This window comes from Electrophorus electricus, chromosome 6 (genome assembly GCF_013358815.1).
Source record: "Electrophorus electricus isolate fEleEle1 chromosome 6, fEleEle1.pri, whole genome shotgun sequence".
Lineage (NCBI taxonomy): Eukaryota > Metazoa > Chordata > Actinopteri > Gymnotiformes > Gymnotidae > Electrophorus > Electrophorus electricus.
In genome coordinates, this window is record NC_049540.1 from 23,239,716 (window position 1) to 23,251,691 (window position 11,976).

At 36.9% G+C, this 11,976-nt stretch overlaps 2 protein-coding genes across 4 annotated transcripts; one reads left to right on the forward strand and one right to left on the reverse strand.

The window, feature by feature from the left end:
• Window positions 1-3,197: 3,197 nt before the first annotated feature.
• On the reverse strand, window positions 3,198-7,073 carry cfap300 (cilia and flagella associated protein 300). Of its 2 annotated transcripts, none has more exons than XM_027003715.2 (7): window positions 6,956-7,073; window positions 6,181-6,262; window positions 6,022-6,082; window positions 5,473-5,630; window positions 5,210-5,382; window positions 4,858-4,924; window positions 3,198-4,516 (listed from the first exon to the last, which is right to left on the reverse strand). In XM_027003715.2, the coding sequence occupies exons 1-7, from the start codon at window positions 7,063-7,065 to the stop codon at window positions 4,367-4,369; spliced, it is 801 nt and encodes a 266-aa protein (XP_026859516.1). In that variant the 5' UTR covers window positions 7,066-7,073; the 3' UTR covers window positions 3,198-4,366. The 2 variants fall into 2 exon arrangements, with proteins under 2 accessions (XP_026859516.1, XP_026859509.1); XM_027003708.2 differs by having other exon boundaries at window positions 3,200-4,516; window positions 6,022-6,094.
• angptl5 (angiopoietin-like 5) lies at window positions 6,554-10,532 on the forward strand. Of its 2 annotated transcripts, none has more exons than XM_027003687.1 (9): window positions 6,554-6,617; window positions 7,802-7,968; window positions 8,285-8,456; window positions 8,658-8,761; window positions 8,871-8,964; window positions 9,059-9,162; window positions 9,350-9,470; window positions 9,589-9,774; window positions 9,972-10,532. In XM_027003687.1, the coding sequence occupies exons 2-9, from the start codon at window positions 7,900-7,902 to the stop codon at window positions 10,289-10,291; spliced, it is 1,170 nt and encodes a 389-aa protein (XP_026859488.1). In that variant the 5' UTR covers window positions 6,554-6,617; window positions 7,802-7,899; the 3' UTR covers window positions 10,292-10,532. The 2 variants fall into 2 exon arrangements, with proteins under 2 accessions (XP_026859488.1, XP_026859496.1); XM_027003695.1 differs by lacking the exon at window positions 6,554-6,617 and adding an exon at window positions 7,276-7,310 and having other exon boundaries at window positions 7,771-7,968.
• Window positions 10,533-11,976: the final 1,444 nt, after the last annotated feature.

Here is an 11,976-nt window from a genome sequence, read left to right on the forward strand (position 1 = left end):
AGGCAATGTGGATGATAAATTGATAAGTCTTAATATAGCACTTGTTAAATATTATTTGTAAAGGTCTAAAACATAATAAGCCTTTTATTGCTCCCTCCCCTTTATTTTGTGGCAGCTGACAAGGTATCTTAATCCTCCTCCTGTAATGAAAATGAAAATGTTTTGAGATCTACTCCAAACCAATATAAAAAAAATCTGTGGCGTATTAAGAGTACTTACAACTACATACTGGTCTCTTGTGGCAGAAGACGCCACCAGACAGATTCCAACACCAATAATGAGTATAAGATCAAGATTAGAAAGCTAAATTATATCCTTCCCCAAAAAGGTGTCCCACATAATTTGAAATTTGTTTTTATAACAGGGTGCTGGCTACATAACAAGTTTATCAAATATTTAAATATGAGTCACCTTATAATAGATTATATCTGAAGGATAACAGAATCTGAGAAAGTAACAGCAGTCAGTTACAAAGAATTGTACCAAATTGTACTGCATCTATAATCAGCAAACCAGCATGACAAAAGCCAAACCCAGGAAACTCCACAGTTCACTAAAGTTCCACAGTGGGGGCCACCACCATAACATACACCTGTCCTTGGTCGGTTTCTGCTCAAAACATGACCCAGGAAGATCAGATGCCACTGGAAGAGGCTGCAGTTTTTCAGATCCAGTCAGAAGTTCATGGTATTGATAGTCTGGAATACCTGCTCCAGGTTTGTGAGCATGCCATGAAAGCTGGGCACATGCACCAGCCCGTCGGCTACATAGATGATGCACCGGTCTCTAGAGCCTCCAATCCAAGGCATCAGCAATGTGTGGAAGCAGGTACAAGTTGGGCATAATAAAAGCCTTGAGCCAATAGTCCACACAGAAGCATCATCTGTTATGATATTTCTTTACCAGGGCAACCAGCAGTGTTCAGGGGCTGTTTGACAACTCGATTCCCACGGCCACCATTTCCTTTACTTTTGTTCAGCGGCTTAATTTTTAGTCAAGGGGAGCCAGTGGAGATGGAGCCGGATCAGTGTGGTACTGCCAGTGTTAATGCACAACTGGTCTGTGTACACTCTCTCTCTCTCTGTGTGGTTGCGATGAATTTGCTAGAATTATGCAGAAGCTCCCACAAACACTGTGTTTGCTTCTCTATTAAGTCCGACCGGCTCCGCTGCCACAGTTCATGCACCACCTCCAGTGTCACGCAAACCTTCTCTTTACTTGCCCCTGCAAAGGCTTTCCGCTTTCTTGGTCATCTGCTGCATCAGCAATGTTGATAAGGGTGCTGTTCATGGATCCACCAACCTATAGCACTGGAAGGCTTCACCCATGAAAAGCTGTGATGTCTCCGACCTGTCCATTGCCACCAGGATGCACCAACTGACTCTGATGCGGTGTGTTCACTTCCACCAGAGTTGGTAGCTTCCCTACAGAAAACATTGGCCACAATGCCAGGGAGCCCTGACCCTCTGCCAGAGTTTCCTTCTTAAGATCAAGCATGGCCCTGGCCACCATGATGAAATCCAACCTGAGTATGCACACATCCTTTATAGACACAAGCCTATCATTACACCAGCAGCTTTACACCATGGATGAATCCTTCCCTCTCTGCCCCGGCGAGGTGCATGTGTCGCTTCAGCTCCTCTGTCAGCAGCACGTTCAGGAAGTGTTGTAATGCTAAGTCCACCTGTGCAGCCTTCTTGAACACTGGGTATGCCTACCAAAGCCAGATTCGCCCTCAGCATGCTGTACACACCTCATCGATAACGCCGCTGGCACCTGTTCAAAATGTCGCCAGAGGTCGTTGTCAACGCTGCTATGTCATCATGTTGTACATACTAAAGAATAAGAATTAAAAATAAATACATTCAAAAGTGATAAAAATAGGTCTATTACAAACATTGTATCAGTTGTTGTAATCAAGAACTTATACTCACTAAAACAGGATAGGCCTTCCGTTCATTGCTTGCTCTGACAAAACGCTCATAAACTAGAGAAATATGACCGCCCATAGCCTGTCTCAAATGTTGACTTCATTTGAATGAGCAGCTCGTATGGAGCACTTTCCCCATTTCGACTACTACACGATCTCACAATTCAGAGTAACATTTGAGAGAAGTACGTAGGACAAAACGAATTTTAAAAACGCCATTCATTTTTCCCCCACAGAGAAAAACACTTAAGACCAGGAGTTTTTAATGACACCTACGGCATAATCATAATCCAGTATTCTCTGACGCTGTTCTGAAAGTATGGAAACGTGATATTTAAATTATAATTTAAACAGTGAGCTTCATAAATCATGGGTTTTAAATTTCACGGTATTTCTAGAGGAACACGCAGCCAGCTCACGCTTGAAGTTGTGGTAGAATTTTATTTATGAAAATGTGGCCTATGTCTTATTAAACCTAAAACTCTTATAGGCTACTTTAAAGTGTGTACCATTTTCATTTGTGAAGAAGTGGGGGAAATCATGAGTAGGCTACATTTTAATTTTACATTAGTCGTCATGTTGTAAAGGAAAACAGGTAGGTTAGCACCGGGGGATTTCCATAAAGTCAAATAATCCCTATCTGTTACCTCAAAAGTTTGTAGAAACCCCACAGGCGTAATTTACAGATGACGCCCCAACTTTCTAAAAGTGTATTACATATAGCTAACAACTTGTGAAGATACCTGTCCCAAAATATGTAAAACAGCACTAAGATCATGTGGAAAAAACGAATTTTGTTAGCCCACGCCTGTAACATGAAAATCATGAGACTTTTCCGTTAAAATAAAGAAACATTCACATGAAACACATTATTTTTAACCAAATAAAATTATTTTAACCAATTACACAAATATATTTTAAACTATATTGCTGATACTTACTGTGTTGTTCAACGCCAACAGGCTTAAGAAACGCAGACATAAATATCTTTCCTGAAATTTCTTCCAGTCAAATCGCTTCTCGGTGAAAGCGGGTTCAGAAACTAACTCAGGTCTGTTAACTCTACACCTAGATCGAACCCAGATCTGTTAATATACGCTATGGGGCCAATAAACCAGTTACTAATCGTTTGAACTCGGTCCGAACATTCCTAAGACGGTTCCTAGTTGATTAAATTGATGTTGAGGCTCATATTGATTGCGAGGAATGATTAGACTTCCTTTAAACATTTTAATGACCATCTTCACTAACCTACCGTTTTCAGACGAGTTAATATTTTGAACTTTATGTTCCAGAACAGCAAGTTAAAATTTCAGTCATCAAACTCAGTCAACTCTGAGTAGATCGAATTCAAATGAAGCACGTTCACGATTAACTGAAAACCACCATGAGTTGAGCACATTTGAACTACGTTTGACACACGGTGACCGTCAAAATTCTTCCCTGTCACGTCAGAGCATCACAAAAGTTCTACATACATGATATGCTGACATTTTGCTTCACAACTGTGGAATTAACACAAAAGCAAGTGTGTGTTTTCATGCACATAACTATTACTGAAAGATAAAAGCTAGAATTAGTTCTTCATCCAGATAATATTCAATCAGCAGGGATTCTGTGGTGCGAAACTGATGAAATGGAAGAATGGGGCTGACAGAATGTGGAGGTCAGTGCAGCCATACAACATAAAGCTGTACATATAAAATGCAGCAATAAAATAGGGTTTACCCAGTAAATGGGCCAGTGATAACTTTTTTCAATTAACTCAAAATTCAGTCATAATCTTCATATTTTATAATCATATTCATAATCTTATTCATATTTACTGTTTGCCAATATCTATGTTCATATATCCATGCTGATTTAAGGTTTTTCAATTTCATAAGTATTACTTAAGATTATTGCATTTGGGTATAGACAGCCACTCTTTCAGCATATAAGTAAGTACAATAAGAACAAGTACATGAAAATGCTTCCTATGAAAACCTAAAAACCATCACATTTAACAACACCACTGAAGGCATTTATTAAAGATTTTTATGTCTCAACATTGTTTTATCAGATATTGTTTATCAGGATTTAATTTTCAGTGTTTATGGTGCATCATGGCACCTTTTTGTTTTTTTCCAGTAAATATTTGGCCAGAAGATGGTGCTATAGACGATAAGTGGCATTTCTGGGCAGAAAATATTAGATGTGGATGATGACATTTTCATACATACATAAGCACCCTTTTCACTAAATATAGTTATTTACCTGATGGACAGTTAGGAAGCTTTAATAAATAAAAAATAATCTGCATTGCTTCCTTGAATTGCCCAGGAAAACAGTTCATATTGTTCCATCATAATCCAAAATACCAATGTTTAACAATAACATGGATCAATAACATAGAGAGTTACAAAACAGAAAACCTTCTAATCATGTAAAAGAATATCAAGAGCATAGCAAACTGTTATCAGAAAACAATCCAACACCAAAACTGTGGTACAAGACATACACATGTCTTTTGAAAGGATCGATGCACAGATAGGCAAATGTTTGCTCGTTGTCTCTCCCAGATGGATAATAAATGCCATTACCATCCTGGAAAAGGGTTGAAGAAATTATAGTTAGGACACCTTTAGCATTTTGTTTTAAAAAGCAACATTGTTTATTCACAAGTCTGACATTAGGATTGAAAGCCATAAATAGCTCAACTATGGTAGATATAATTTACCAAAAGATTAAGTGAAAAATTGTCTACAGAATAACTGGTAAACTGAATTGCCAACACAGAAATGCATAATTTTCTTTTTATTCTTTTTGGTGTTTGTTTGCAAATATGTGTGTGTGTTAATATGATGTGTAACATATAACAATGAATAAACCATAGTTTAAAGTTATACGTAAATAAGTGTTGATACATGTGGAGTGTAGAAACATACATAAGCAGATACTTGCAAGACTGTTGAGACAACTTTTATCTCTTTTGTTTCAGAATTCTTCTGAACACTATGGAGCACCAAAAAAATGTTAAACCAAACTTCAAACCAAAATATCCTTATTCCTCTTTATATACATTATAGTTATAATTTAATTTGACATATTATACAAAGAAAGTGTTACTGTTTATCTTTTAAAAATCCACTGGAACAAATAAAGTCAAGTTTAAATGCACCACACCATCAAACACTATATTTCTGACTTAAGGTTTCTACTAGGATATGCATATTTGGCTTATTTGTTGAGTAAATGAAAGAAAATAAATGCTAAGTAAAATATTACTAAAATGCTCACCTCACCAAATTCTTGTAAATCAATTTAGCAGTTTCAATGTAGGGACTTATGATATCTTCATACTGGCAAAGTTCACCACCCAGTACAATGTGCTTAAACAGTCTAAACAGAAACTCCTGGCGGTCACATGGACTGACCACATTATAATGATCAGAGTCCTCCTCAAGCAACATCTGAACACATTGCATATCTTTTGTTTGAACAGTATTAACCCACACTTAGTAAGATCAGATGAAATGATCCAAATAGCGAATGTTTATTACCATTCTCAACTCATCAAAGTCAGGATGTACTTCATGGTAGCATTTGACAATATGGCCAGAAGGATGCACAATTCCACTAGAGAAGATTGGATCAAATATGTCCACAGACACTTTAGTGCAAGGAACAACTTCCACATCCACATGCGTAATTTCATTGCCTATTTAAGAGAAAATAAAGACAAGGATATATGTGTATAATATATTTATAAATTTCAGTATATCACACATTTTTAAATTTTAATTAATATTATTTCACTTCTGTCTTGGTTTAGTTGATGTATATGTTTTACACTGCAACTGTTTTATTTATTTTTAAGGTTATTTTAACTCTATTAACTAATGTAGATGTTTTATTATATTACTTTTAACCCAAGGTTCTTATTTGTGTTATTTGCTGCCCAGTATCTTTTATTTTTTACTTGGTTATATGGTAAATGAGGTCTCTAATTCAATGTATTTCTGAGTATAAATAAAAGTTGTATTAGGCTTTACAAAAACAATTAATCTATATTTAAACCTAGTTGTACATTTGTGACAATACAAGCCTACCTAGAGTTATCCATACACCAGAGGTGTTCAGCATCTTTAAGTACTTTTTAACACAGGGATCCTGAAAGAAATGCTAAATAAAAAGGCACATAAAACACTTAAGATAATAATCACACATCCACATTCATGATTTGAATAAAATAAGAATGCAGAACTCACCAAAGCAAACTCATTCTTTCTATAAGCCTGAAATGTTTGGTCAAAGTTAAAGGCTTGAGCAGAAATTCTCTCCAACATGGACCTAATATAATAGGCAAAAATAACAGAATGTTTCAGACAGAGGTCTTTCAAAACCTGTGCAAGCAAAGTGCTTCTGAAGTTCCAGTGAAACCAGTTTATGTTGTAAAAAAGTAGATGTTTCAATCATAACATTAATTCTATGGGGTTCTAAGGTTCATAGAGCGTAGATCAGTTCCTTTTCTTAATGTTTCCTAACTTCATTGTTGCCATATCAACAACTGGCAAAGCCATCAAACATTTATTAATGCAGTTAATGCAATGCCTTGCCACTGGAAATGACAAATCCTTGATACTGATGGTGCAAAGATCTTCAACAAAACGATCAGCAAACCTTCTCTTGTTTCTCCTATGTCAAGGTGAATACATCTCTCGCAACAAATACACAACTCTTGCAGTAATACACGAGGAGGAATAATAATTTCCTGCTAGTTATTTTATTAGCTGTGCTAATAAATGTTTAACATATCTAGCGGTTGGAGACTACAGAAGCACACTTATAGTATTATATTAATACTAATAAATCAGTTAAACTCAAACAGCTAGTATCTAAACTAGTAGCAAAACTAGCGAGGTGGCTTGCTAATGTTTGCTAATGCTGTCTAAAGTGAGTGAGGGTGGGGAAGCAACTAGCTAGCTAGATTTAGCTAACAGCTCTAAGAAATTAAGTTTAATAAATTACATTGTATATACTCACCACTTCATCAAGAGTCCCGATGTATGAGAATCTCGTAGAAACGTAAAGTGTTTGTTGGAAAGCAGATTAAATGTGTAGGTTTGCTCAAAACAATGCGTTTCCTCAGCCATGTTCGTTGTTGTCGCACAGTTACTATGGAAACGTGAAAACGAGGCAATATGCCCCAATCAACGTTTAGTTAACTATCAAGCACACAAAAACACGTCACTTGGAAATTAAACGCTATTTTGTTTTACCATAGACCACAGAGACGTGTTTTTTCGTTAAATACAGCGTAAACTTAACATCTTGAGTGCAGATTGCATGTAGCTTACTTGTTCTGTTGGCTCCAGGCAGAAGAAAAGACAACAGTAATGTAAGCTTTTTCGTGTAAAGTTGCTGTACACTTTCACTTACTGTGCATTGCCTGCCTACCTCAGCAAGACTGTCTAATGCTCAACAAATGTATTCCCAAATACCACAAAATTTTAAACCTGCTTGAACCTAACCAATATCACTTTCAACACAAAGCAAAATCAGCTCTACCAGCTATAAAGAAGACCTACAAAATCAGCATTGGCGCAGTTTTTGTAGGCTATAAAACCACCTAGGATTCTGCTGGGTTTCTGGAAGGAATGCGTTTACATATGTGCTGCACTGTGCCCTGCAGCTTTCCATCTTTTACATGGCAGAGAGAAGTGTCACATTTCTCTCAGCCATCTGGTTTTCATAGGCCATACAGGATGTTGTTTTATACAAAGTTCAACAAAACAAAAGTAGTTTACAATGACTATTGTATAGCCTTGGACAACCACTTATTTTTTGTTGTGGTCTAGGCACCAGCAGACTATTTTCATTGTATTGCAGCCAAGGAGGCAGTCCTAAACCCAAAGACTTCACAGAATCGTCTTGTTATATTGAGAGCTGTGAGTCTTTATGCTCTCAGGAACTTTCCATAATCTGACATGATTTGGATCACATTGGTTTGGCTTCATGTTGTTCCACATCTTTTTGCATTACCAAACATAACAGTGGTAAGTGTTTTTTTTTTTTTTTTTTATTGCCCTCTATCCTTTTGGCTTTTATACTCTAAGCTTCACTATCATTTTGTGTTTCTTTCCGATCATTGGAATGAGTGCTCACTTCAGTTGTGGCTAGCAAGAAACGGGCATCACAATCAGTTTCAGCTGCATAATCTTTGCTTTTGTTGAGGTGTTTTAGTTTTTCTTTTTATGGCTCCATATTAGTATAATTACTTTATGAGTATTTGTAAATATTAAAGAAATATTACTGAATAGTGTAGCAAAAATGTAATTGAGTAATTATAATCATGTTATTCTTGTTAAACAGGATATAAACAATACAGCACTCAATGATTTTGTTACATTAGCTGAGAACTTTGAGGATGGCTCTCTCCGGAAATCGGAAGATCACAGTGTCAGAGTTACTGGCAAAGAAAAGTGTCTAATGCCGTGTGAAATGACAGCAAAACTCATATGGGATGAAAAGCATTCATGGTGCAGTATGTATTTTAGTATATGCCCACACATATATATGCTTTTGTCTGATTGTGTCCAAATGCAATTTTGACAGGTACTGGTGTCATTAAACCTTTTACAAGATATTTCATGGAATAGATTTAGGGTATCTCTCATATTTATTACTTCAAAATCATTTCTAATTTTTTTGTTTGTGGGTTTGATAACCTTTATTTGTTATTCAGGTAACCTCCAGCATGGCATGGCAGCACATGCAAGGGGTACTAGAAAGCTGATTAGAGATCTAATTGATGAACAGCAAAAGACACTGGAATTTCTCTCCAGCCAGGTATAAACTTGTAAGACTCAGCTTAAACTTTTCTCTGCATTCCTGCATACATGCTGGAAAAATATGGCTCGGCTGTATGTGTTTGAAGTTTTTTTTCCCCTTTTTTAAGGTAATGGAACTTATGAACAAAGTCCACTCTCTCAGCTCTGAGGTGCAGAGGAGCAACAGTGACATGCTCTCCTTGAAACCTTTACAAGTTCATGGTAAACAAATACATATTTTTGCAGCAAATCATTTAAAAATTGTAAATCATATTTATAATCTTGACACACTACTTTCAATCTCCGATATTCACAGGAAGAGACTGTAGTGACATCTTGGAAACACTTGGGACAGTATCTCCCAAAATTCCAAGTGGTATTTACATTATTCAGCCAGAAAATGCAGATTTCCTGTTTGAGGTAATACTTTATTCAAAGTTTCTTCAATTATGCAATTACATAGTGGTTATTTTTATTATTTATATGTATTTTTATTCAAGTCCCAGTCTTTATATTTGCCATTGACTTGACATTTGTCATGATTTTGTCAGTGTTGTACATTTCTAAATATAAAATTTAATTTTCTCAAACTTACCACTTGATTTAGGTGTTTTGTGAGATGGACTACATGGAAGGAGGGTGGACAGTAATACAGAGAAGGACAGATGGCCTGACTGACTTTAAACATGTGTGGTCAGACTATCTGAATGGATTTGGACCTCTATCAGGTCAGGGGCCATAAAACCACTATTGAGTTCTGTTTATGCTTGGTCATGATCAACACTGTATTGTAGTACAATCATAAGGAAAATAACGATGCTTTGTTTCTGTGTGTGTTTGCTTAAGGAGAACACTGGCTAGGTTTAAGGAAGTTGTTCAGAATCATTAGTCAGCGGAACACACGCTTCCAGCTGCACATATCCCTTATTGCTCAAGATGAATCAACTGCTTATGCTTCATATGACAGCTTCTGGCTTGAAGACGAAAGCAAATTTTTCGCAATACATCTCGGCAGGTATGCTGGAAGTGCAGGTGAGATTTTAAATGTCTCCTCCCTTAGGATTGTACAATAGTCGATTAGATATTGCAGTAGGTGACATTATGACTCAGGAGGTGTGACTGATCTGGTTCAGATTTTTGTTGTTGTTTGAGTCATGTGCACATGATCTGCACACATATTTCAACTCATATTGAAATATTTTTCTAAAGGAACTTTTCTCCCTTGGCAGGTGATGCCTTTAGGGGATACAACCAAGGGCAGAACCAGGACACGGCTCCTTTCAGCACCGCCGATGTTGATAATGATGGCTGCTTTCCATTTTGCACTTTTGATAACAAATCAGTGGAGAGCTGCAGCATACATCACAATAACACAGGCTGGTGGTTTAACCAGTGTGGCAAGGCAAACCTTAACAGCTCCCCTCTGGATCATGATCGCTCTGTGCAGCCACACATTCATTGGGACACATGGACTAAAAATGGAGAACTAGTCAACATTAAGTCTGTAACAATGAAGATTAGGAGAGTTGAAGGGTCAAACCTAAAATAGGATTTTTGCGACATGAAGATAATTTTAGATGTGAAATATTTACTAATAATGTAACAGAATGTAACAGAATGTAAATCATGGCATTCTATGTCAGTAAACATACAGGCTCAAAATGCTGGCATTTAAAAGGTATTTCTTTCAAGCAAATATGTCCATGTGTAATTTGTCCTTTTTATGAACCCTGGTTTGCAATGTTTGACTAAAATGTCAGCATTAACCCATTAAAATGTTTTAATTGTTATGTTTGAAGGCTGATCTATTTGTGGAAAATAATGCTGTTTAGTTTGAAACTTGTGCTAGAGCGGAATTGCTGTTTGTGTCAGCTGATGGGAAGCAAATGTCAGCACTCCTGCGTTCCATTTTTAATTGTTGCATGTTAAGGACATAGTAATAACTAGCCTACTGGGTCTGTGGTCATGAGAAAACCCTTGTACATCATTCTGAAAAGAGAACTCTTGGGGAAGGCTAATGAAAAAAAAAGAACCCTCTCAGCATGTTCATATACATAGTTAAAAATAAAACCAGAAATGATGAAATAATGACAGCTGAGGAAGTGATGAGACATTCTGGGTTCTGACTTTAAATTCTCTGATCAAACACCTGGAAGTACACGATAAGCTGTATCTTGCTGATGTAGGTGGCCTACTGATTGCGTTAACCTATACCCATTTGACCATCTTTAACACACTTGAAAGTGTTTAGCGTGTATGCTTCCATTAGCATCACTGTAAATGGATTAGTTATGTGTATATATTATACCATCTGTACTTTGTCTATTTAGAGCCCAAAGTCCATCTTGTCCTTTCAGAGGCTAAACAAAACGCTCCAGTGAATTACTACTGTCCAATGCCTGAAGTTATTAAAGGGACTTCGGGGGATAAAGAGATATCCCACTATGCTGTACTGTAAAGTATACTGTAGTATGAATGTAAGACAGAATGATGCATCCAAATACAACAAAAATCAAAACAATTATTTTTAATTTTAATGTATTTTTATTATTATTATTTTAAAGAGACTGGCATGGTATTATTGGTAAATGATAAAAAGTGTTAATTCACAGTAGTTTTCCTTGACCTGAACGGTTATTGAGTGCATTGCTTTGTCTGATTGAAAAAGGTCAACAAGCTCTCAAACCTCCTTACCACAGTAATGTATATCACAGTATAGGCTAGTAAGAATACTGACTTTCAGCCCAGTCCCTGGAAAAGGGGCTTAAAATAGTCTGTGACTGTGGCAGTCATCAGTTTGAGGCACTGTCAACATGAGAAAAGAACCAAGACAGTGGCTTCCCATGACCCTTTCTGCGGTTTACCTTTTGACCCCATCATCTGAGCTCATATGTCCTTAAGGGGTTTTCTGGACACCACAGCAGCCAGGCATGCACACAGGCATGTAGAGATGTGGGTATGCTTACACATATATATTAGATGAAGGGAGATGACTAGGAGAAAGAAAAGGAGGCACAATATTTAGAGAACAGTGAATGCGTTCTAGGCTGATTATTGGTTAGTGTGGAATTCCATTCAAGGCACTTCCCACACTGACAGAAAGCTGGATCTTTACCCAAGCACACAGGAAGCAGAGGTTATACCAGGAATACAATACTGACTCCTGACTTCTTCAGCTCCATTTCCTCAACAGACATTCTGAAATGAAATGGAAAGCAAATTTCTTTTAAGCAT

Bases quoted from the DNA above. Each gene is read 5' to 3' on its own strand.
- cfap300 (XM_027003708.2), bottom strand. From the start codon at position 7,065: ATGGCTGAGGAAACGCATTGTTTTGAGCAAACCTACACATTTAATCTG. The intron at 6,263-6,955 runs GTGAGTATATAC...CTATTATATTAG, and splicing joins TCGGGACTCTTGATGAAGTG to GTCCATGTTGGAGAGAATTT. The intron at 4,517-4,857 runs GTATGTTTCTAC...ACCCTTTTCCAG, and splicing joins TCTTGCAAGTATCTGCTTAT to GATGGTAATGGCATTTATTA.
- angptl5 (XM_027003687.1), top strand. From the start codon at position 7,900: ATGATTTGGATCACATTGGTTTGGCTTCATGTTGTTCCACATCTTTTT. The intron at 9,163-9,349 runs GTAATACTTTAT...CACTTGATTTAG, and splicing joins ATGCAGATTTCCTGTTTGAG to GTGTTTTGTGAGATGGACTA. The intron at 9,775-9,971 runs GTGAGATTTTAA...CTCCCTTGGCAG, and splicing joins CAGGTATGCTGGAAGTGCAG to GTGATGCCTTTAGGGGATAC.